This window comes from Muntiacus reevesi, chromosome 2, assembly GCF_963930625.1.
Source record: "Muntiacus reevesi chromosome 2, mMunRee1.1, whole genome shotgun sequence".
Taxonomy (NCBI): Eukaryota; Metazoa; Chordata; class Mammalia; order Artiodactyla; family Cervidae; genus Muntiacus; species Muntiacus reevesi.
Window position 1 is genome coordinate 108,470,025 of NC_089250.1, and position 26,951 is coordinate 108,496,975.

At 37.9% G+C, this 26,951-nt stretch overlaps 1 protein-coding gene across 1 annotated transcript in view; it reads right to left on the reverse strand.

Moving 5' to 3' along the window:
* The window catches only part of CFAP70 (cilia and flagella associated protein 70), an 81,195-nt gene that overhangs the window by 3,854 nt on the left and 50,390 nt on the right, over positions 1-26,951 (reverse strand). Inside the window, exons 18-26 of the mRNA XM_065922567.1 lie at positions 26,388-26,521; positions 26,158-26,273; positions 25,745-25,969; positions 16,043-16,201; positions 15,246-15,367; positions 13,635-13,787; positions 12,968-13,129; positions 10,967-11,056; positions 6,166-6,267 (exon numbers count right to left, since the gene is read on the reverse strand). Of these exons, the coding sequence (XP_065778639.1) occupies positions 6,166-6,267; positions 10,967-11,056; positions 12,968-13,129; positions 13,635-13,787; positions 15,246-15,367; positions 16,043-16,201; positions 25,745-25,969; positions 26,158-26,273; positions 26,388-26,521 (1,263 nt within the window). The remainder of the gene's footprint in view (positions 1-6,165; positions 6,268-10,966; positions 11,057-12,967; positions 13,130-13,634; positions 13,788-15,245; positions 15,368-16,042; positions 16,202-25,744; positions 25,970-26,157; positions 26,274-26,387; positions 26,522-26,951) is intronic.

Consider the following 26,951-nt stretch of genomic DNA (forward strand, 5'->3'; position numbering starts at 1 on the left):
GTCAATAGTTGGTATTGTCAGACTTTTTGATTTAAGCCATTCTATTTTCTTTTTTCTTTTTTTAGACCACACTGTGTGGCATGTGGGATCTTAGTTCCCTGACTGGGACAGAACCTGTGCCCCCTGCACTGGAAACATGGAGTCTTAACCACTGGGCCACCAAGGAAGTCCCTTGATTTAAGTCACTCTAATGATGTGTAGTGTATTACTAAGTTGAGTTGTCTTAATGAATTATCTTTAAAAATTCTGACAATTTCAGATTAAAATTGTAAGACTAAAAAAAATTATAAGAATATCTCTCTTCTCTGTATATATGCACACACATGCACACACATATACACATGATATGAAAGTATATATTTAAACTTTTCTTGAACCATTTGAGAATAAATTGCAGGCATGATGCAGTTTTAGACTTCAGTATGTGTTTCCTAAAATTAAGGACATTCTCTTACATAAGCACAATACAATTATTAAAATCATAAGATTAGTATCAAATACTATTATCTAATTTGTAGACCTCATTCAGATGTTTCCAAATGCCCTAATAACATCTTTCACAGCAAAAGAAAATCCAGGATCGTGCCTTGTATTCAATATTCATGTCTTCAGCTTCTTTTAATTAATTCTTTTAATTCTTGATTCTTTGTATTTCATGATACTGGAATTTCTCAGCAATACAAGGCAGTTATTTTGTAAAATATTCCTCAATTTTTGTTTGATTTTTCATAATGATTATACCAGGTTATGAACTTTTGGCAGGAATACCATAAAAACAATGTTATGTTCTCCTAAGTGTGTTCAATTAGGAGGCACACGCTGTTTATCCCAATAATGGTAACTTTGATCCTTTGTTTAGATTGTTATCTGCCAGGTTTTTCTACTATAACATTACTGTGAATAAATAAAAATAAAATAAACATTACTGCGTTTCCTCCTTGTAATTAATAAATATCTTGTTGGGAAATACTTGGAGATTATGTAAATATCTTCTTCCTCCTTAAATGTTCATCTGTAGTTTTACCATACATGTTATCATATGATCCAGCAATCTCACTTCTGGGCATATATCTGGAGAAAACTCTTAGCTCAAAAAGATACATGCACCCCAACTGCAGTACTATTTACAACAGCCACAACATGGAAGTGATCTAAATGTCCATCAACAGATAAATGGATAAAGAAGATTTGCTATATATCTCCAATGTAATATTACTCAGCCATAAAAAGGGAATGAAATAATGTCATCTGTGGCAACACGGAAGAACCTAGAGATCATCATACTAAGTGAAGTAAATCAGACAAATTACATATGATATCACTTATATGTGGAATCTAAAAAATTATAAAAATGAACTTATTTACAGAGCAGAAACAGACTCACAGACATAGAGAACAACCTTATGGTTACCAAAGGGCAAAGTGTGGGTGAGAGATTAGCAAATACAAGCTGCTATATATATATATAATAGATAAACAAGGTCCTCTGTATAACACAGGGAAATATATTCAATATTTTATAATAAATTACAGTGGGAAATAATATAAAAAAGAGTCACTTGGCTGTACACAAGAAACTAACATATCAAGTCAGTTCAGTTCAGTCACTTAGTTGTGTCCAACTCTGCGATCCCATGGACTGCAACACACCAGGCTTCCCCGTCCATCACCAACTCCTGAAGCTTGTTCAAACACATGTCCATCCAGTCCGTGATGCCATATCATTGTAAATCAACTATACTTAAAAAGAAGAAGTGACAAGAGTGGGCATCCTCGCCTTGTTCCTAAACTTATCAGGAAGGCTTTTGGCTTTTCACCATTGAATATGAATGTTGACCATCTCTTTTTGATGTGGTATATTACATTGATTGATGTGTAAATGTCGAACCATCCTTGTGACCTTGGAATACATCCAACTTGATGGTGATATGCGATCATTTTTATACCTTGGTGAACTGGTTTGCTGATATTTTGTTGATGACATTTGCATCTATATCACAGGTACTGACCTGTAATTTCTTTTTTGGTAATGTCTATCTGGTTTTGGTATCACAGTAAATGGTGGCCTCATAGAATGAATTTGGGAGTATTCTTGTCTCTTCAGTTTTTTGAAATAGTTTGAGAAGGACAGGTTTAGTTCTTTTCTAAGTATTTGGTAGAATTCCCCTGTGAAGCTGTCTGGTTCTGGACTTCTATTTGCTGGGAGTTTTTGAAATTAAAAATTCAATTTCAATTCTAGTGATCAGCCTGTTCAAATTATTTATTTCTTCTCAACTCAGTCTTGGCAGGTTGTATGTTTCTAAAATTTTTCTGTTTCTTCTAGTTTGTCCAAATCATTGGCATATAACTGTTCACAGCATTCTCTTAGGATTTTTTGTATCTGTGGTATCAGTTGTCATTTCTCCTCTTTCATTTCTTATTTTGTTTATTTGGGTCCTCTCTTTTTCCTTCTTGCCCTTCCCTGGTGGCTCAGCTAGTAAAGAATCCACCTACAATGCGGGAGACCTGGGTTCGATCCCTGGTTTGGGAAGATTCCCTGGAGAAGGGAAGGGCTATCTACTCCAGTATTCTGGCCTGGAGAAGTCTATGGATTGTATAGTCCATGGGGTCGCAAAGAGTTGGACACGACTGAGTGAGTTTCATTTTTTCCTTCTTGGTGAACCTAACTAAAACTTTATCAATTTTGTTTATCTTTTCAAAAGTCCAGTTCTAGATTTCATTGATCTTTTCTATTATTTTTATCTCTTTTATTTATTTCAACTCTGATCCTTATTTATTTACATTAGGTGTTACTCTTATTTATGAAAAAGCTAATTTCTAAGTCTTCATTAAAACTAAGCTGAATACAAAGTCTTAAAAACTAAGCTGAATACAGTCTTAGTGAAGAAGGCCTGGTGGTTTTGTTTATAAAAGAACGGCCACTGTCTTTTGGCCTTCAAACTTCAGAAAGGGCACTTCAAATGACTTCACGTTTGCATGTTTCAGTGCCAGAGCACAGGAACAGACTCTGGTATCCAATGTCAGATGTTCATCAGCTACCAGGGCATCAAGTCTCTTCAGCAGGTCATTCTTTGGTAAGGAAATTACTTCCACAAACTGTCCATCTCCTGGCTTTGGTTCAGGTCTTATGTTTTCTGCATCATCTCCATTGATAGTTACTGTCATGACGTGTGTGGTACAATTTGACAAACCTGGATCCATATCTGGAGAACATTCCACAGTATCTCACATACAGCCGGTTTTTCCTTCAAGCTCCCGAAATGCAGTGCCTCTGAACTTTTGTTGTCATCAGTGAGACACACAGGGAATTCTAGGTTACTGCCTCCCGTTGGTAGCCAGCCTGCTTCACCAGAACAATATATTCATAAATGAAGAGTTCTTTGCAGCACTGGGACAATCGCCATACCATTAGCCGACTATCCATTCCTGGTAGGCCACTTCACAGTTTCCCAAGTTCTTGTTTTACCAGCAGGATCACTGTAAGTTGTTTTCTCAAGCTTTACCCATTTTCCTTCTGAAATTAACACTGCTGAAATAATACCCTGTTTGAGGTTTTGAGAAGAATCTGCTGGCTCTTGCTTTCCATTTTCAAACTAGTTAGTCTTTATGGTTGCCAGGCTTCTCTGGGGTGAAGAGCTGGGTACCCTTAAAGGTAAGGGGAGGAAAGGCAAGAACACAGATCCAAGACAGTAGTCTCAAGGCAGACGGTGCTACTGCACTCTCTGATTTTTATTAATTCCTCCCTTCTGCTGATTTTGAGCTTTATTTCTTCTCTTTCTAATTCTTTTAGGTGGTAGGTTAGATTATTTGAGATTTTTCTTGTTTCTTGAAGGCCTATATTGCTATGAAACTCCATCTTAGAATTCTTTTGCTGCATCCCACAGATTTTGGAATGTTGTATTTCCACTTTCATTTATCTCTAGGTATTTTCTAATTTCCTCTTTGAGTTCATCATTTGTTGTGAGCGCTCAGTCGTTGTCCAACTCTTGAACTGTAGCCCACCAGGCTTCTCTGTCCATAGAATTCTCCAGGCAAGATATTGGAATGGGTTGCCATTTCCTACTCCAGGGGATCTTTCCAACCCAGGAATCAAACCCAAATCTCTTGTGTCTCTTTACCACTGAGCCACCTGGTAAGTGTGATTTCATCATTGACCCTTTACTTTTTTTAGTAGTATGTTGTTTAGTCGCCACATGTTTGTTCTTTTCCCATTTTTCTTTCTATAGTTGACTTTGAATTTCATATCACTGTGGTAAAAAAAAAATGCTTGATATAATTTATATCCTCTTAAATTTTGGGGAGGGGGGCTTGTTTTATGGTATATTAGTGTTTGAGGAAATAATCTTGGGGGTTCATCTTTAGAATTTGTCCTACCAAAAGAAATTGTATATGATTTTCTTTGACCTATGAATTAAACAGAAATAAGTTAACAAATGTATGTGAGTCTCTTGGCCTGTCATTTAGTTGCTGATTTATAATTTTACTGAAGTGTGATTTATATGTGTTCACTGAAGCTTTCTTTGTGGTCTAGCATATGGTCAACCTTGAATAATAATTCACTCACACTTGAAAAGAATATGTACTCTCTGGTTGTTAAGTACAGGATTCTACAATTGGTGTTTGAGAGCAACCTTGATGTTTTATTCAAATCTTACATATCCTTAATTTTTTCCATATTTTATCAGTCAGTTTCTGAGCAAAGTGTATTGAAATCTTGCATTTTGACCCTTTTAGCTTATAGACAAAGAAACTGAGGCCCAGCAAGTTTAAATAAATTGTCCAGGATCCAGCTAGTTGTGGCAGAGCTGGGGTAAGAACTCAGGTATTCTTCATACTGATATTTACTCCAAAGAGAAAATCCAATCATTTTATTTTATTAGTTTCTCTTATAATCACAATATCCCCTATTGGTTCTGTGTTATGTTGGCCAACAAAAAACTGAGAGCCATGCTCATCATTCCCAATTTGAATCTTAGGCTAACGTGCAAGTTATTGAAGCAAGTTATTTTAATTATGAGAGGGTTATTTCCTACAGGTAAAGCAGCTATCACAAATTTCCACCCTTAGCCAGCAGTTCAACAGGAAGGAATGATTCAGAAACACTATAAGAGAATCTCCTTTGCTGGTATCTGACCTTGTTACATTCTGATACAATATCACTCCCATTTTTAATTCTTTTAAATGAAAAATACTTTAATGAAAAAGGAACTCAAGTCATTAAATATAACTCAAATATAAACATCATGCCTTTCCTGATTAGTTGTGGCAGAGCTGAGGTAAGAACTCAGGTAAATATCTAACCTATCTTTCTGAATAGCTAAACTATCTATCTGAATTCTGCTCTCAGAGAAAAATGTCAGAGACAATTACAAAGAAGAATGCTTCACAGCACTGGGTACATGTTTTAAATGATGGGACTTTGAGAAAAATAGCTTCAGTCTATCAGAGATTTCCATTGTTCCTGTTGTTGGTAATCCATTTATGTCTATACCCTCATAGGCTACTTTGCCTTTTTTTTTAATCATTGGATTTTTATATAGCTTTTATAGACCATACACTACATTTTTTGGTAGATCCAGAGCATAAATGGAGTGACTATACAATTCCGAAACTTGAGGTCCTAAACATGAGAGGGGTGCTAAGGAGGGCAGAAGGAGAACCTCTCTTCCCCAAATCTAATCTGCCATCCCACTGTATAACCCTTGCACATCTCCTAACTACAACCCCAGAACACGATCTGATCTGTACATGCTCCTTCATCTTGGGGCAGGGCACCCATTGGGCTGGGCTTGGTTTGTGTGGCTTGGGTTTGGGCCTGATGAGCAGTTCAAAAATGTCACACAGAGCCCACTCCACCTGAAACCTCGACTGGTGGTCAATTCTAGTCCATTCCTTACCAGTCACCCGAGACCACCAAATCCAAGTGCTTCACTTCTATTTTTAGAATCTCCTTTCCAGACAAACACACCTAAGCATATAATTTTCAGGCACATTCTAAGGAGAAGCTTCCCAGACATGGCCCCTCCTTCATCATCAGTATAATGACCAAATCTAAGCTCATCAAACCTCAATATCATGAACTGATGGCCTTCCCACTATCCCTTTCTTCACTTGGTCCCTCACCTCTCTGCCCAAGGACACTGTGTAAGGATAATAAACACTCACTTTCAGGCAGACCAGAGCCAGATATGCCCACACTTCAGCATTGTAGTTGTTCAAAGCATTGGCTTCAGAGAGAGCATCCTCAGCCTCTGTGAGCTCCTCCAGCTTGACAGGAAAAGAAGATACGTGATTTGTTAAGTCAGAGAAATTTCCACTAAATCCAGCCAGAATCTGTTTGGCTGAAAATGCTATGTCCAAATAGTACTGGTGTATGTGTGACCCATACTAATAATTTTCAACTTAAAAAAAAATTTAGCAACAGAAATCATTGTTCAAACAAGATCTTTTGCGGTGGTGTTCCAATATATGAATGAGTTAAAAGGAGAACTGGGTTGATTAAAAAGTCAGGTACGGGACTTCCCTGGTGGTTTAGTGGTTAAGAATCCACCTTCCAGTGCAGGGGATGTGGGTTTGATTCCCACTGGGGGACTAAGATCCCACATACCATGAGACAACGGAGCCCTCTTATCACAGCTAGAGAGAAGCGTGCTTCCACGAGGAAGACCCCGTGTGCTGCAAAGATCCCACATGCCACAACAAAGATTCCACATGCTGCAACTAAGACCACATGTGGCCAAAAATAAGTAAGTAAGTAAATAAGGAACATGCAGAAAAAAATACTACTGAAAAAAATAATCAGGTAGGGGAATCTGGAGCCCTGTCTGCTGGGCTCTCAATTTATACCCCTCTTCTTCCCTCTTTCTACAGCAGGCCCATCAGGGCTTCTGTGCCCCATGGAGCTTCAGGTGCCAGGGCTGGAAAAACCAAAAGTATTCACTATCATGTGTGCATCATTCAGTGATTTCCCTGTACACAATGGGATGTCAGATACATCTGTAGCTGTTTCATTTACATCATGTATCTCTTTCTTAAGTTAAAGTCCTATTAGTCTGTCAAAATACTATTGGTCAAAAAGCTTCTCTTTCCCCTAACATTAGTTATTGACAGCACAATCTTGAGCAACCTATAAAATACTCAGAGATTCTAGGGTGCTCCCTGAGCTCTGGGCACATGGATATCATTGTTGCCCCTAATATGGTGAGTTTGCTTTGTAAAATCTTCCAAAAGGCCACCTAAGGAAAGGATAAGATACTTCTCTCTCCCTAGTAAAACTGCTCTTCATTTTCCTGTTTTATAAAAGATGATTAAAAAAAAAAGATGATAATGGGTTTCTAGGCCCAAGACAATATGAACAATGGCCTTTCAAAAATGCCCATACATTTTCCCACACTTTAAATGTCTTGGAGATATTAATTATTTAATCAACCTATACTTGCTAAGGCTTTACTCTGTGCCAGGCAATATGCTAGATAATTTGAACTAAAGAAAAAAATACAACCTTTGCCCTCAAATACAAAAGAAAAAAATACAACCTTTGCCCTTTTGTGACAGATATATAAAAAATTAAGACAAAATGAAAACTCAAACACATGAAGAGTTCTGATACAAAAAAAGCACACACACGGCCCACATATATATGTATGTATGTATGTATAATCTAGTGGAGGGACAGAGGAATAATTCTTCCTGAGAGTAAAGGAAGGCTTCAGAGAAGAAACATTGCTGAAGTCAATCTCGACAAATAAAGAAGAGTTTGTTAGCTATATTTCAAGGCATTCCAGGTAAGAGGAATTTCATATACAGAAGCATGGAGGCTTCAGAGAAAATGGCATGCTCAGGAAACTCTTAATAAACCTGTGTGGCTGGAGAAGAGATGGGTGGGAGAGAGAGAAATAAGGTGAGAGAGAAAGAGAACAAAGGAAGTGATAACACTGAGAGAGTTAGGGAGAGACCAGATCATTTAAAAAAAAATCTGATTATTATTCTGAAATAAGGGGTAATATTGAAGGGTTTAAATAGGGAAATAATAGGTATTTGCATATTTTAAAGACCACTTTGATAACAATGAAGCAGATGAATTAAGGGAGGACAGGAGACTAGCCTAGCAAGTAAAGGGGGATAAAGCTTGAATTAGAGCAGCAAAACTAGGATGAAGAGGAGAGAATAGACTCAAGAGACATTTAGGAGACAAAATTAATAGGCTATTCGATGCCTAAATAGAAGTAGACTAGAATAGCTTTAAGTTTCTGGCTTGGTTGACTGAGTTCAGTTAGTCCCATTCACTAAGATAGGGAATAAAGGAGAATATACAGGCTTAAGGAATGTGAGAATCCTTCAGAGATAAGTTAGGTTATACTTTGGATACGTACATTATGAGGTGTCTAGCGGACCAGCAAATGGAGCTGTTTGACATAAGGGTCAGAACATGAAAGTGTTAGGAACTGAAACTTTGGAATTGATTGGGGCACAAGTGGTAGTTAAGACCACTGGGGTAGATGATATTTCTTCGTGAGAAGAAATACGGTGACAGCAGAAGAGCTGGCTATAGAACCCAGGAGGACGCAACAACTATGGTAGGTAAAAGACCAGGAGTCAGCAAAAAAGGCCGAGAAGGACACCCTTGTGGAAGTCAACGGAGGAGAGGGCTTCAAGAAGTTAGCAGTCAACAGGTTAAGTGTCACAGAGAATTCATCTAAGAGTCTACTGCATTTGGCAATTAGGATGTTATATGTGGTCCTCATCAGAGAAGTTTCAGCCAAGTGTTAGTGTTATACATCTAATTGCAAGGAAGTGAAGGGTAAATGCAACCTAGGAAATGAACATATGATTCACAAGTAAAGAAATACTTGTATCACATGATTTCAACTTCTTTAGTGATGAAAATGTAAATTAAGATACATATTGGGATTCCCCAGTGGTCCAGTGGTTAGGACTCCATGCTGTCACTGCTAAGGGCCCAGGTTTAATCCCTGGTCAGGAAATCAAGATCCTACAATCTAAAAAAAAAAAAAAGAAAAAAAAAAAAGATCCTACAATCTGTGTGGCACAGCCAAGAAAATTGGCAAATGATAATGCCCATTGTTGATGAAGTTAACAGTAAAATGAATTCTCATACCTGGCAGAGTAAAAATCAGTAAATAGCCTTTCTAGAACATGAGTTGACAGTATAAAGACTAACATTTTTCTACATTCTCTATGAATATATCCTAAGGAAATAACAGAATTAAGCACAGAGATTTATGTCTAAGAATGTTTCTTCCTGCTTTATTTATAATAATATAATTGTAGAAACTAATGAATGACAAGTCCAATACTAAGTGGCTGGTCAAGTAAATTATGGTATACCCACACATAGATACAGCATAACTATGAAACACTCACTGTGGGGCAGAGATTACTTGGACATCTTAGCAGTAGGGCTTAACACAAGTTTCTCTGAATTTCTGTATCAATAAAAATATTTTTATGCTACTTAGAACAAATAGAAGCATGATTTATGCTGACTAGTTTATATAGTTGGTTTCTTGTACTTTCGAAAGTGCTGTTGGGTTTTCAACACCAAGAGTTGTTTTACATCCTTTCTGGGAAGGTGGAACAGAGGGTATATGGCTTCTATATAACTGATCACATGTCCCAGTTGGCTATGTCCCAGTGTAATTATTAATATTGCCCTTTACATTCTTAAAAGGGTCCAGGTTTATATGATAAATTACATGGTAATCTTACTTATTCATCCAAACCAGGGAATACTACACAATTATCAAAATTCATGTTTTAGACTATTTGATGATATGAGAAAGTACCAATGCTATATTGTCAAGTAGAAAAAAGATTACAAAGCAGCAAATATATTATTTACAATCTTATACATTAAAATTACTTCCATGCTAAGTCACTTTAGTCATGTCCAACCATTTGCGACCCCATGGACTATAGCCCGCCAGGCTCCTCTGTCCACTGGATTCTCCAAGCAAGAATATTGGAATGGGTTGCCATGCCCTACTCCAGGGGGTCTTGCCAAGCCAGGAATCAAACCTGTGTCTCTTATGTCTTCTACACTAGCAGGCAGTTTTTTTTTACCACTAGCACCATATATGTATAAAAAAAGACTAGAGGAAAATGCATTCAAATGTTAACATCATTGGTTATCATTAGTGGTGGGATTAAGAATACTTTCATGTTTTCTTCATATTGTGTATCATCCATATTTTCTATAATGATCATGTTTTACCTTTATGATTTAAAAAATAAAACAGCAATGAGGGATAGGAATCAAGGCATGTAAACACTCTTTTGTTTAAGGTTAACAACCAGGGAGGTTGTTATTGTTGTTGAAGGAGGAAAGTACATGGAAAGAGCTGATTGAGAAGAAAAGCTTAACGATGTAAATCAAAGGAAAGAAAATATTAATAAAGTAAGGGATTAGGAGAAAAGGAGAGGGAAAGATCACAAACACACATGAAGGAGTTAGACAAGAACAGGAGAATGCATGCCTCTTTCAAAGATTAGAGGAAAGGAGGGAAGGGTGACTAAAGAGTTTTCAGTGGCAGAGGAACAGAAGATCTACCAGAAGCTGTAGCAACTTTTCCTGAATATAGAAGGGCCACAGAGCTTAATAAGTATCAGTTAGCTTTTTCAATTGAGTAGATTCTTCACATTCTATATCACTTTTCTCTTACAGATAACATCATAAAATTATGAGCTTATGTACCAAATAACATTAATTTTTTTTATTATATAGCTTCACACTTTAGTTTTTGTGGGATTTTTAAAGAACATTTTAGTTTTGTAGTTCAGATTGAACTTCAGTTTTCTACTGAACAGCACTGAAGAGCAACTTTTTATTAGAGAAGATTGCCCTGATAGCCTTCGCACCATCATTCAAACCCCATGGATACCTGGAAGGCCAAGAAGCCAAGGTCAGCTCTATGCACAGGCTGGTCTCAATGCCTCAAACTCTTACCCGGTAACAGGCGATTCCCAGTCCTAGCCAGGTAAGGCACGAAGGTGATCTCTTACAGGCTTGCAAGTAGGTTTTCTTTGCCTTTTCGTACTGTAGAAAGAAAGCACCACTAAGCTGTTGTTCTTCTAGAAGTTTTAAATACTACATCACCAGAATAATCATGGGGCTTCTGTAATTGTATTAATACTCCACACCAATCTAAGTTAGATGAGTCCTTGGATTATTAAGGACTCATATTATGACAACTTTTTAAGAGAAGTTTTATGTTCACAGCAAAACTGAAACTACAGAGATTTTCCAATTACCCCCAGTCCCTACACATGCATAGGCTCTCCCATTAGCAACATCCTCTACCAGAGTGCTATGTTTGTTACAACTAATGAACCTACACTGACATACCATCATCACCTAAAGACCACAGTTTTCCCCAGGGTACACTCTTGGAGTTGTACATTCTATGGGTTTGGAAAAACGTGTGACATGTTTCCATCATTAGAGCATTTTCACTGTCTTTAAAACCCTCTGTGCTTTATCTATTCATCTCTCTCCTTCCTCCAGTCCCTGGAAATCACTTATACCTTTACTGTCTCCATGGTTTTATCTCTTCCAGAATATCATACAGTTGGTATCATGCACCGCCCAGCTTTCGCACATTTGACTTTTTCACTAAATAACAAGCATTTAAGGCTCCTTTTATGTTTTTTTATAGCCTAACAGCTTCACAGCTTTTTAGCACTGCATAATATTCTATTATCTGGCTGTACCACAGATTATTTATCCATTCACCTACTGAAAAACATCTTGGCTGCATCCAAGTTTTGGCCATTATGAATAAAGCTACTATAAACACCCATGTGCAGGTTTTGGTACGGAGGTGAGTTTTCAACTTCTTTATGTAAATACAAGGAGCATAACTGCTGCATCATAGGATAAAAATATTTTTGATTTTGTTAGGAACTGCCAAACTGTCTCACAAAGTAGCTATATCACTTTGCATTCCCACCAGCAATGAAAGAGAATTCCTGTTGCTCCCACATCCTCAGCAGCATTTGGCAATGTCAATGTGGCAGATTTTGGTGTGTAGTTATATTTCGTTACTGTTTTAATTTGCATTTCCCTAATGATATATGATGGGGAGCATCTTTTCATGTGTTTATTTTCCATCTGTATTTCTTCTTTCTTTTTTTATTAAATTTTTTGGCCTCACCGTGTGGCATGAAGGATCTTAGTTCCCTGACCAGGGATAAAATCTGCAGCCCCTCCAGTGGAAGCATGGAGTCTTAAGTACTGGACCATCAGGCAGTTCCCTTCTTTCTATTGTATTTCATCTGCATTTTGCTTGTTAAGGTCTTTGGCCCTTTTCTTAAATGAGTTGTGTATTTTCTTATTGTTCAATTTTAAGAGTTCTTTGTATATTCTGGATAGCAGTCCTTTAGCAGTATATCCTTTGTAAATGTTTTTTCTCAGTACTTTTTTTTCACAGTATTTTTATTTTATTACAAAGCAGTGTATCCTTTATAAATGTTTTTTTGCAGAATATTCATTGGAAGGACTGATGCTAAAGTTGAAACTCCAATACTCTGGCCACCTGATGTAAAGAACTGACTCATTTGAAAAGACCCTGATGCTGGGAAAGATTGAGGACAGGAGGAGAAGGGGATGACAGAGGATGAGATGGTTGGATGGTATCACTGACTCGATGGACATGAGTTGGAGTAAGCTCCAGGAGTTAGTGATGGACAGGGAGGCCTGGCGTGCTGCAGTCCATGGGGTCGCAAAGAGTCGGACACAACTAAGTGACTGAACTGAACTGAATATTAGACTGCCTGGATTTGAATCCAACTTCTATTAATTACTGGTTATCTGATGTTGATCAAGTCACTTTACCTTTGGATGTAAAAGTATCATTATCATATTACTATTTTTAGTCCTCAAAGAAGGATGTTAAAGTTAATCAGGTCTCAGACCATGACCAGTTATTCCCCATCCTCTATTCCTCACCTCTTTCTCTTCCAGATATATTTGCCCCAGGCGCAGGAAGATAAAGTGCATTTCAGAAGCATCCACTACAAAACTAATGGTTCGCTCATAGCATGCCTTGGCCTCCACATGATTTCCACTCAGAAAATAGAGATGACCCTTCACGCCCCAGACATTAGGGTTCTGAGAAAGTGAAAAACAAGTAGTACATGGGATGAGATAGTATTTAAAAGCATATTAATGATTTTTGTTTAACATTTTTATTTAAATGAAGTCTGTGTTCTTTTGCAAATTAGAAAGAGGGCCATTCAGTTGCACTGGGAAATGCTGCTCTAGGACTGCCCTCTCATTCTTCAAAGTCATTTTGTCCTTCGGGTAAATATTAAGAAAAACACTCAAGCATAACCATGATGGTGTTCATAAAGAGAAAGCAGAAGTTCGGGAAAATTGAAGTAGATGAACTGTCTGCTAAAGAGCTGTCCTTATCTTTTCTCTGGCCTTTGTAAAAGTCATGATTAATTAAGAAAAACAAATGGAAGGAAATTAGATAAAATGAATTAACTGACAGCTGATGACCCCCACCTCTGATAATCACAAATCTACCTGTCATATGGCATCACCACCTTTAAGAAGGCCTGCTTGTCCCTTCTCCAAACTAAATTTAGGACGCTCTAGCAAAAGTAATTACCAGGTAGTCCATCTGGGCTGCTTGTTGAAGGTATTCCTCTGCTTTAGCAAAGTCCTTCTTGAGAAGGTGTGTCTGGGCCAGCACCAAATAATACTCACAGCTGGGGCCTCCATGAGGGCACAGTAGCTCATGGGCAAGCACTCTGTGTACATACTGCAAGGAAAAATCAGGTGATAAGAAACATGTAAATGACTGCACTGTGTCAGTTCCACAGCTCTCATGGTTGAAGATTATGTCTCTGATAATAAATAATAAGGAATATATTATAGAATGAGATGATGATCAATTTCAAAAGGTTAGAGGTGAGTTATGAACATTCAGCATATCATGGTTCCATTAAGAGCTATTCATGTAGCAATATTTCCAAGTTAATTATCTGTAGAACTATACAATCCTGGTCTTGCTGGTCATACTAGATGAGTTTTAGCCTGCTGTGTAGCATACATAGGCATTTCATCTACCACCAAATTAAAATATAAGGTAAATTTTCAGGCACTTGTGTTTACAAGGAAACTCAGAATGAGGCAAAACTTCCCTTTCTAAAATTCTAGACCTGGGATCTTAGAAACATAAATGTCTGTTTCTGACATACTCTCAAACATTTGTTATATTCACCAGTTATACTTTGGGCTATTCTTTGTTTTTAATATGATTTAAGGCCTGAAAATTTGACAAACTCATGTGTACTTGCTAAGTAGAGAGGAAACCCTTCTTCTCCCTCTGTTCCCATCCCAGTCTGTAACACAGAAACTTCCACTATCATTAATACCTGCTTAGGAAAATACAGGGGAGGCTCTGCAGCTCTTTCCTCTACCTGCATTCAGGCTCTTGGACATGGGGGGGAAAGTGATTCATTTAATTAGGGAGACAGGCAGCCTGTTTCTCTACTGTGAATGGTCAGTAAGTTAAAGGCTCCTGCTTTATGTGGTCCACTCTCACTGAGTTCGTAATTCTTGCCCTTTCTTGAGTTTGCCCACCCTCAAGTGGGGCACGCACTCTACAGATTGAGAGCCAATTCTCTTGGCTCCTGCATCTTGCTCTCTCTCTTACTGCTTGCTTCATGGATATGTTTCTCATTGCCTATGTGGTAGGTAGACCTTGCAGGATGCTCTTCTTCTCTGGGAGCAGATTGCAACTCTCCAGCTGTTCTACCTATGACTGCATGGCTAAATCAGATCTGGGACCAATCACATATCCAGCCCAGTTTTACCAATAAAAGATTAATATTTTTATCCCCCAATGGCACTGTGTAATAGTTTCAATTGGTTCAGAATCTGGAAGGAAAGAAGGGTGTGCTTAGGCTCCTTTGAACCCCTAACACTCATATAATATGAGTTCCCATATTAAAGTAACATCAGGCTACACAACTCAGAGTCTGACTTTGCTTTGCTGATATTCTATAGGAAGCAGACTGGCAGTGAGGTCTGCCAATGCTTTCTGCAGAGAGTAGTTCACGTTTGGATGTTTATCCTATTAGGCCTATGCTGTGCCCTTAGAAACATGTTTAATTTCTGCATCATACACATTTAAACTTGCAAAGATACCACTATAATAGAATAAGTAGCTCATTAAAATCTTTCCCTCTACTTGCCCTATTCCAAATATTCTCACCTGCACAGCATTGACCTTCATCAAGAAGCGTATGGTCTCCATGAAAATGGTGGTAGGAGTTTGGGAAACGCTATAAGGGGTGGAATGCAGATAAGTTGATGACTCTTGAGATTTTAGGGCTTCTGAAAAAATGATATTAAAATAACAGACAATTAGATATAAAGAAGAGATTTAGAAGCTCAGACACACAGAAGGGAGAGTATTCTACTCAATTATAAGAGAGAAAGTATAATCTTGAAATCTAGACATTATTCTACAACAATGGCCCCCAAAGAGATCTCATCGGTTCTCAAGGTTGGTCTGCTGGTGGTTCCAAATACAAGTTGAATGAAATGAAAGTTGGTTTTTTTTTAATTCAGATCTTCCTAGGATTTCCCAGGCAGTCCAGTGGTTGGGACTCCACCCTTCCACTGCAGGAAGCACTTCAATCCCTTGTCAGGGAACTAAGGTCCTACATGTTGGACAGCATGCACCCATCCCCTCAGCCAAAGAAAAGTAATCAGATCTTCCTGAATGTGAAAGAGATCTGTAGATACTTTGAACCTTTAGATATTCCCAACATGAAAATTTATTGTTAGAAAGTCGTAGATCTGTTGGCTATTTCTCTGAGCTAAAAGTGAAAGAGTTGCACTACTGAGATTAGATTTCAGAGACTAGCCTCATATAAAGGAATTTAGATATAACAGATAAACCAGTCAACTTCAAACAAGACTGCCATTTTGGTCATCATAAGAGTCTTTATCATTCTCTAGTTTGTTTATGCCCTTCTTTCAAGCAGAAATCTTTACTCTAGTTACCTTTTTTTGATGCTGTCTCCTTGATAAATATGTTGGATGCTTTTTGGCTGGCAGCTGGATCCTGAGATTGTACAGACAAAATGGGTTCATGTGAATCAGACTGCAGTTGAGAGGATTCATCAAGAAATTCATCTAGAATGGATAATGGAGCTCCTAGTCCTAAAAAGATTATATTTTAATGAGAAAAAAAACACTTTCCTAAATTGTTATTAGTATTTAAATGTTTATTATAGGAAAAAATTTGAACAAGGCTTGAAACTTCTAATCGAATTCTGAGAATATAAAGAAATACTATGCTGTAAAAAAAAAAAACGATGACAGGAAATTAACACGTGATACAGCATTATTAATTAAAGTAAGATTTTGTTCAAATTTCACAAAATCTTTGCTAGTGTCCATTATTTGTTTTCATACTTCATTCAAGACTCCACATTGTATTTAATTGCATTGAACAGCTTCAGTGTACAACAAATTCTCTTTTCATTTTTATTCTATTACAAATATTTTTGACATTTGACTTCCCAAAAATGAGATTTTTAAAGTATCTTTGATATTAATTTCTCATTCAAACACTTTCTTCTCTGCAACCACCCGCTGTGTTTTTTCGGTCTTCTAATTTTGTTGAGGCTCTCAATAGCTAAGTCAAATATCTCTCTTGGTAAATGTTATATTACACTTGAAAATATGTGGGTTATTTTCAAATATATTTTGATATTGATCTCTAACATAATACCACAGTGAAAAGAGAACAGTGCATGATTTGAGGCCATGGAATTTTTGCACCTGGTCTTATGTTCCTGGATATGTTCCAATGTCTTCATAGTTTATAGTCTATGGGAACTTGAATAGAATTTGTATCCTATTGTTATATGAAAACTGTGTAAATCTTAATTATGTTGAACTAGTTTATAGTGCTTTTCAGGTCTAGTATATCCTTCTATTTCTCTGTATATTCATTCTGTTAATTTTTGAGAGCTTGATACTAAAACTCCAACTAAAACTCTTAATTTACCTACTTTAAAAAATAATTGTAATATATAGTGGAACTACATGTAACTCTGTTCTGCATTTTCAAGTTTCCTATAAATGTGTTATCATATTCATAATTTAAAAAATGGAAGACAAACACAGTGAAAAAAGTTTATTACAAAAGCAGATAAAATACAAGTAACTTCCAAAGCATACATATCCCCTAGATATTTCATGGAAAAACTTGTTTTGCAGACTTTTATATTTCTGATTAATTTAAAGAGTAGAAGCTACACTGACAGCACAGCTCCTGTCACTGTGACTCCCTAGTCCAAACCTGCTGTAAGCCCAAGTCCTGATAATTTCAAACAAATACCTATTGCAAAAGCTATATGCTAAACCTAGAATCTCAAGAATCCAAAGGAGAATATTAATACTTTAGAATTTTAGAAATTTTAGAAAATATTAAAACTCCTCAAGGACAAGAATTCTATTTTATCTCATTATTCAAGAATCATCACCATCATCATCATCATATAAAGAAGCTCTATTTGAACATGACTGTATTTGAACATAAGGACTGTAATGCATAGTTTTATTTATTTTTCACAACACTATGAGATATGTTTATTATGTCCCATTAAACAAAGTGAACCACAGAAAAGTTAATTTGCTGAAGCTCTTAAACATACCATGCTGCCTCTCATATAAATACATGTTTTAGGAATAAAAATAAAAAGCAATGCCAGTTAGGAAATTATCAATGCCAACTGGCTCTGACTCAGAAGAGGTCACTCTCAGCTAGGGAAAAAGATATGACTTTGAAAAATAGGTAGAAGCTGGATAGCTAAAGAGATAGGGGCTAAAGTCTGGGAGTAGCAAGCTAATTATTTTAATGGGTACTGAGGATTGCATAGCAAAAATTAAGGAAAGGGAGGCTAGGGGCTAGACTGTATTGATATATGAATGCTAGGAGTTTTCTTCTATAAGAAAAAGAAGAGGGTTACAATGAAGAGTTTTAGCAGAAAAATCAGAGGATTAAAGTGGTATTTTATGAAGATTACTCTAGCAGTACTATGCAGCAAGGAGAAAAAAATGTTGATGAAGAAGTCTGTAATAAGGCTGTTATAACACTCTGGATATTGGTAATGGATAGCAGTGTAAATATAAAGGAATGATGTAGGGAGCATTTCGAAAGAGAATCAACTGGTCTGGAAAATCAACTTGATATAAGGATACAGAGAAGGTCAAGTAAGCAAGCAAGAAGAGGGACTGACTCTGAGATCATGAGCTTGGGTGCCTAATAAAACAATGCAGTCAGTTTGAGATATGAGGAGATGAGTTAACTAGTGGAAAAATCCACTGCTGGACTCTGGAGGGGCATCAGCATTAAAGACAGACATTTGAGAGTTATGAGAAGTGAAATAGAAACTGTGAGGGTAGGTGAGCTCTTAGAAAGTAAGACAGTATTACTGGGAAATGATTACACCTAATGGGTGTAACAAGAAAGAGAAGTGAAGTGAAGTCGCTAAGTCGTGTCCAACTCTTTGCGACCCCATGGACTGTAGCCTATCAGGCTCTTTCATCCATGGGATTTTCCAGGCAAGAGTACTAGAGTGGGTTGCTATTTCCTTCTCCAGGGGATCTTCCCGACCCAGGGACTGAATCCGGGTCTCCAGCGTTGTAGGCAGAACAAGAAAGAAAAGGAAACCCAAACTATTGGAGATGGAGGTAATCCAATATGCATTTCAGGAAAAAGAGGCTGGTTAATTATGCAGACTGATCATCGAGACATGATCTTAATGGAAAAAAAAGAAACTGGAGGTGGCCAAAATAGCAGAGTAGGAAGACCTTGAACTCACCGCCTCCCATGGATGCATCAGATTTACAACCACTTATAGAACAGCTGTCTTTATCTATGAAAATGACAGAGACTAGAAGAAAATGTTTTCCACACTAAAGACTTAAAGAAGGAACCACAATGAGATGGTAGGAGGGATGGGGACATGGTATAGTCAGGATCCACACTCTCAACTTGATGACCCACAAAGAGGAATATCACCATCACAGAGGTCCTCCCCGAGGAGCAAGGGGTTTGAGCCCTGAATCAGGCTCCTCAACCTAGGGATTCTGCATCAGGAAGACAAGCCCCCAGAACACCTGGCTTTGAAAACCAGTGGGGGCTAGGATAAGGAGAGCCAAAGGACTATAGGAAATAGACACTCCACTCAAAGGACGTCCACAAAATCTCACATGCTGCAAGTCTCAGCACAGAGGCATTAATTTGAAAGGAGCCCGGGTCAGACCCACTTGCTGATCTTGGAGAACCTTTTGGGGTGGCAGCAGCCAACTGGTACTCCCTCTAGGGATGCAGACACTAATAAAACAGCCATTTTTGAAGCATTCTACCATAATAACATTGGTACTAGCAAATGCCATTTTAGAATCTTCCCTCTGGCCTAGTACCACTGGGAATCGACCCCACTCACCAGTGGGTTGGCACAAGCCATGAGCTCCCCTGGAGCTCACGAACAGCTGTGTGGGAACATGGACTTGCTCACCAGTGGACTGGCACCAGCCTTGAGTCCCTCGGGAATGCACAACCAACCACACAGGAAGATACTGTGCCATCCAGTGGGCCCTCAGTCACCACATGAGGCACAGCTTCACGGACAACTGGGCCAGGGGCTAGTCCTGCTTACCAGCATGCTCATAAAGTTCACCTTGCCACAAGAGAAGAGGGATACTTCTAGAGTGTGTACTTCTGGTGAGCAGAGAAGAGTGCCCTGCTGGACCCCACTGGACATCTCCTACGTAAGGCACTTCTTCAAGACTGGGAAATATAGCCAACCGACCTATCTAACATACAGAAATAAACAGAATTGGGAAAAATGAAGAGACAGATGAATGTTACCAATAAAAGAACAAGACATAACTTTAGAAACTTAAGCTGCTCTAAAAAAAAGTCTGTATAAAAATAATATATTAATATGATAAGACATGTACCTCTAATGAATTTTTTAAACCTAGATGAAATTGATGAACTCTAAAAGGTAGAAAATGCAAAAGAAAAGTAGAAAATGCCATGAATAACACTAATAAATATGGAATACAAATACATTAAAGACTAAAAGCAAAAGAACAAAAGGTACCTAATAATCTGGATTACAAAACTAGACCAAAAAAACTATAGGTTTTCATTTATGAACACAGATGCAAAGATCCAAAATAAAGAGTTAGCTATTCAAATCAAAAGGTATATTAAAAATTAATACATTATGATCAAGCAGTATTTATTCAGTTATTACAAGGATTGTTCAATATAAAAGAAATCTATCAATGTTGTTCACTATACTAATAGACAAAAGGAGAAAATAATTTTTTTTAATTGATGCAGAAAAAGAATCTGATAAAGATCAACAGTTATTAATGAAAAAAAACTCTTTGGAAATTAAGAACAGAAGACACTTTTCTTAATTCTGTAAAGGTTTTTTTTTTTTTTTTAAGAAAAATCTTAAACCATACTTTAGATTTAATAGACAAACATTAAACTCATTCCTCCTAGGGAAAGAAGACAAGGCTGAACACTACAACTAATATACAACATATTACTGTCAATAATAAAAAGAGGTAAGCAGTATGAGAATTGGGAAGAAAAGGTAATACTATAATTATTGGCAGATGATATAATAATCATATTCTGGAAAAAACAATAGAAGTAATAATCTTTCTGAATCTATAGGAGTCAAATGACGGGCTTCCCTGGCGGCTCAGTGGTGGAGAATCCCCCTGGCAGTGCAGGAGACAGAGGCTCGATCTCTGGTCCAGGAGGACCCCACATGCCACGGAGCAGCTAAGCCTGTGCGCCACAGCTACCAAGAGCTGTGCTCCAGAGCCCGAGTGCCACAACGCCTGAAGCCTGCACGCCCCAGTGCCTGTGCTCTGCAATAAAAGAAGCCACTGTAACGAGAACGCTGCACCCCTCAACCAGAGAGTAGCCCTCACTCTCTGCAACAAGAGAAGAGCCTGTATAGTAACGAAGACCCAGCACAGCTGAAAATAAACAAATAAACTGAGCTCACTTATTTTAAAAAAATGAGTCAAATTAGATTATCAAATACAAGTCAAATCTAAAAAACAACAGTATACACTAAAATCTAAAATGTAGAAAGTCAATAGCACACATTAAAAAATACCAGCAATAACCAACTAGAAAACATAATTAAAATAAGATACTATTATGATAGCAATGGAATCAATAAAACAACTATGAATTACTTAAACAGGACCTCACTGGGAAGAAAATGTTAAAAACTTTAATAAAGAACCCAGAAGATGACCTGAGTAAATGGAGAGATTCTCCACACACTTGGATAGAATGGTTAATAATATGCAGATGTCTACTGAGGTCCCCTGTTGGCTTAGATGGTAAAGAATCTGCCTGAAATGCTTGAGACCTGGGTTTGATTCCTGGGTTGGGAAGATCCCCTGGAGGAGGGTGTGGCAACCCCTCTCTAGTATTCTTGCCTGGAGAATTCCCAGATTTTCCAGGCAAGAACCTAGAGGGCTACAGTCCATGGGGTCTCAAAGAGCTGGACATGACTGAGGGAGCAAGCACAGAAGCACAGATGTCTATTACCCCTAAATTAATCTATAAATTCAATACAGTTGAAATAAAAGGTCCAACTGGATTTTTAACGTACTTGATAAACTCACTATAAAAGTCATATAGGTGAATAAAGAATTCATGAACAGGTAAGTCAGGTAAACAAAAGGCAAGTAAATGGGAAAACCTCATATACCAGAAACCAAGGCATAGTATAACACCACAGCAATAAAGAGTGTGATGTTGTTTTAAGATCAGACATATGAGACAGAACAAAGAGCTCAAAGACATATACACCATAAATCAAATGATAAAAGATGATTGTTTAACAGATGGTTTTGAGAAAATTCTCTCTCTACATGGAGAAAAATGAAACTAGTTCCCACCTAGTATCACACTCAAAGATAGAATCTGGATAGATTAAACGTGTAAATGTAAAACTAATATTATAAAGTTAATCAAAGAAAATGTGACTTGAGGTAGGAAGAACTATTTAAACAAAACTTCAGAGGCACAACACCACAAAGCATTTGCTGAGCTGAACAACACAATCAACTAATTAAACTCACTGTATAGAACACTCCACTCAACAACAGCAGAATACACACTCTTTTCAAGTGTATATGGATCAAGTCAGATTAAACACTAGACCATAAAACAAGTCAAAATAAATTTAAAAGGACTCAAATCATGTAAAGTACATTTTCTAATCATTATTAAGTTAAATTAGAAATAAGAAACAAATATATCTGGAAAAATTCTCAAATATTAGAAAATAAAAAACATATGGCTAGATAACCCAGATATACAACTTCTAAGTTGAACAGTCCCAGCTAATCAACTTCTAAGTATTTATCCATCTCATCCTCTTTCTCCTCTTGCCCTCAATCTTTCCTAGTATCAGGGGCGACAGAGGATGAGACGGTTGGATGGCATCACTGACTCAATGGAGATGAGTCTGAGCAAATTCTGGGAGGTGGTGAAGGACAAGGAAGCCTGGCATGCTGCATTCCATGGGGTTGCAAAGAGTCAGACACAACTTTGTGACTAAAAAATAACAAGCATTTATCCAAAAGAATGAAAGTCCATGTCTATACACAAACTTGTACACAATATCCACAGCAACTTTAACAGCCCCAAACTAGAAACAGCCCAAATATATATCAACCGGTAATTAAATAAATACAATGTGGTATCTCCATACACCAGGATATTATTCAGCAATAAAAAGGATGAACGACTGATATGGGCAACAACATGTTTGAGTCTCAAAATAATTAAAATTGGATTAAAGATTTACTGAGCATGGCCCTGCCCATCAGAACAAGACCCAGTATTCCCCTCAGTAAATCTACCCCATCAGGAAGCTTTCATAAGCCTCTTATCCTTCTCCATTAGAGGGAAAACAGACTAAAAACCACCCGCACAGAAAACTAACCAATCTAATCATATGGACCACAGCCTTGTCTAACTCAATGAAATTATGAGCCATGCCGTGTAGGGCCACCCAAGACAGACGGGTCATGGTGGAGAATTCTGACAAAATGTGTCCACTGGAGAAGGGAATGGCAAACCACTTCAGTATTCCTGCCTTGAGAGCCCCATGAACAGTATGAAAAGGCAAAAAGATAGGACACTGAAAGATGAACTCCCCAGGTCAGTAGGTGCCCAATATGCTACTGGAGATCAGTGGAGAAATAACTCCAGAAAGAATAAAGAGATGGAGCCAAAACAAAAACAACACCCAGTTGTGGATGTGACTGGTGATGAAAGCAAGGTTCGATGCTGTAAACAGTAATATTGCATAGGAACCTGGAATGTTAGGTCCATGAATCAAGGCAAATTGGAAGTGATCAAACCGGAGATGGCAAGAAAGAACATCGACGTTTTATGAATCAGTGAACTAAAATGGACTGGAATGGGTGAATTTAACTCAGATGACTGTTAAATTGACTACTGTGGGCAAGAATCCCTTAGAAGAAATGGAGTAGCCATCATAGTCAACAAGAGTCCAAAATGCAGTACTTGGATGCAGTCTCAAAACGACACAATGATCTCTCTTTGTTTCCAAGGCAAACCATTCAATATCACGGTAATTCAAGTCTATGTCTCGACCAGTAATGCTGAAAAAGCAGAAATTGTACGGTTCCATGAAGACCTATAAGACCTTCTAGAATTAACACCCAAAAAAAATGTCCTTTCCATTGTAGGGGACTGGAATGCAAAAGTAGGAAGTCAAGAAACACTTGGAGTAACAGGCAAATTCAGCCCCGGAGTACAGAATGAAGAAAGGCAAAGGCTAATAGAGTTCTTCTACCAAGAGAATGCACTGGTCATAGCAAATACCCTCTTCCAACAACACAAGAGAAGACTCTACACATAGACATCACCAGATGGTCAATAGTGAAATCAGATTGATTATATTCTTTGCAGCTAAAGATGGAGAAGTTCCATACAGTTAGCAAAAACAAGACCGGGAGCTGACTGTGGCTCAGATCCTGAACTCCTTATTGCCAAATTCAGACTTAAATTGGAGAAAGTAGGGAAAACCATGAGACCATTCAAGTATGACCTAAATCAAATTCCTAACAATTATACAGTGGAAGTGAGAAATAGATTTAAGGAACTAGATCTGATAGAGTGCCTGATGAACTATGGACGGAGGTTCATGACATTGTACAGGAGATAGGGAGCAAGGCCATCTAGAAGAAAAAGAAATGCAAAAAAGCAAAATGGCTGTCTGAGGAGGCCTTACAAATAGCTGAGGAAAAAAGAGAAGACAAAAGCAAAGGAGAAAAGGAAAGATATACCTATTTGAATGCAGAGTTCCAAAGAATAGCAAGGAGAGATAAGAAAGGCCATGGGGTCGCAAACAGTCACAAAGACATGACTGACTGATTGAGCTGGCGGACCTACTGAAGCAGAAAAAGTTAGACAAAAAAGAGTATATACTGTGTAATTCTACTTAATTCTAAAATTGGGACTTCCCCAGTGGTTAAGAATCTGGCTGCCAATGCCGAGGACACAGGCTGGAGCCTGGTCTGGGAATATCCCACATGCTGCGAAGCAGCTGGGCCTGTGAGGCACAACTACTAAGCCCACGCCCCTAGAGCCCTTGCTCCGCAACAAGAGAGGCCACCGCAATGAGAAGCCCACACACCACAGCAAAGAATAGTTGTCCCCACTCGCTGTAATAAGAGAAAGCCCGCACACATTAATGAAGACCCAGGGCAGCCATAAATAAATAAATAAAATTCTAAAATATGTAAACTCATCTATAGTAATAGAAAGCTGATTGGTGGTTATATGGAAACAGGGGCAAGAGAAAGAGATTACGGTCTACAGCCATACCACCCTGAATGTGCCAGATCTTGTCTGATCTCGGAAGCTAAGCAGGGTCGGGCCTGGTGAGTACTTGGATGGGGGAAAGAGATTACAAATGGGCACAAAGAAAGTTTTGGAGTTTTCAGATATGTTCATTATATTGACTGTGGTGATGTTTCCATGGATGTGTTCATATGTCAAAACTTATCAAATTGTACACATTAAATATGTGCAGTTTATGAAATATCCATTATACCCTAAACTGTTGAAAATATATGTACACAAAATAACAATTTTGTGCTAATAAGTGTAATAACTTACAAACAAAATAACATACACAAGAAACACATGAAAACACACAACTTAAGCATATTAGAATGATGTCCTAAAGTGGAGGAAAGGAGAATGTCAATGAAGAAGAGGAAGAAAAAGTGTATAAATAAATTTTAAAATTTTACAATCACAAGACTGAGACTTTAGATCCTAGAGAAGAGAGTGAGGGGGAAAAGAATGAAACTTACTCTGCTAAAATGATACCCCTTTTAGGGATACATAGAGATGTTAAATTCTCAAAAAATTTTAAGTCTCAAAAAATTGACAAGCAACAACAGGAGAAATTTCCGACTTTCAGTCACATGAATGAGGAAATGTTTAGAAGGACTGTTGCCTGGTAGCCCTGGAACAACTCGAAACTCCACTTTCTCATTCATTTAACAACTATTTACTGAGTACCTACTATGTGCCAAGTCCTACTCATGAGGCCAATCATTTTTCCAATAGCCACATCATCTCCCTGGTCCTACCTGTTGGGGCTTCCACTTTGAGGGCTGCTGTAGAAGAACCATTGGTGATTCCCCAAGGACCTAAGCTGGATTCTGCTTTCCCTCCTTCTTCAGCATACTCTACAGTACCAGTGCTCTTCTGCTTCGTGACTTGTGCCTGAAGAACTCGTGCCTGAAGCTGTTTGGAGGCTTCATGAAATGCCATTTCCATTCGAATATCATTATTTTGAATTTCATAGTACAAGCCTGAAAAAAAAAAAGACGTTGAAACAAATGCGACTAATTTCCCACTATCAAACACAATAGTTCATTTAAATTTCCCACACTTCTACCAAAGTTTAAGAATTACATGATGAGCCATTAAAGAATGGAAAGAGAAAGGAAAAATCTTCTAATGAAAGAAGATACATTCGTATCATAGGAAAATATCAAACCAAGTAAAGTCCAGGCTACAACATTGGTTGGTTCCAAGCAAGTGGCATCCTCAAAGAAAACTTCCGCCTGCTCGTAGTGCTCCATGAGGACAGCCAGCACACCACACAGCAGCAGGCTGAGGAGAGACCAGCACACGACTGACAGCACGGCCCCACGTCACAGGGACCGAGGCAAATTCAGGCAGCAGCTCATCTGCTCCTGCTCACCCCCCTCTCCCTTCCAACCATACCTCTGGATATGATTCTGGTTCAGGGAAAGGGCTTTTCGAAAACACTCCTCTGCTTTGATATTGTCTTCAGTCAGCAGGCAGAAGGCACCATAGTCCAGCCAGTGCTCCAGGTTCTGGGGCTCACGAACTAACCTCTGCCACATGAAACATCAAGAGGACCAAGGTTACTGTGACACTACGTTACATCCTTCATGCACATAACATCACATAGCAAGTACTCCAAAAATACTGTAAGCTCTATGAAATTACAAATATGACTTCTTTTTGGCTTACCACTAAATTCTGAATGCCCAGAACAGTCACTTGTCTGGCTTATATTATGTGGTCAATAAATATTTGTTGAAATAATGTAAAAAATAAATCCTCAAAAAAAAAAAGAATCCTCAATTCATTGCTTCCTAGTATCAGTGTTCTGGTCACCATACGCTCATCCAATTACTTGGGAACCAAAAGATTCATTTTATGTTTCATTTTAAAGATTTATATATAATCACTTCTGTCACAGTCTTGAGGAGGCAAATATCAGCTTATCCACAAATATGTAACAATAAAAGCAACTTATAA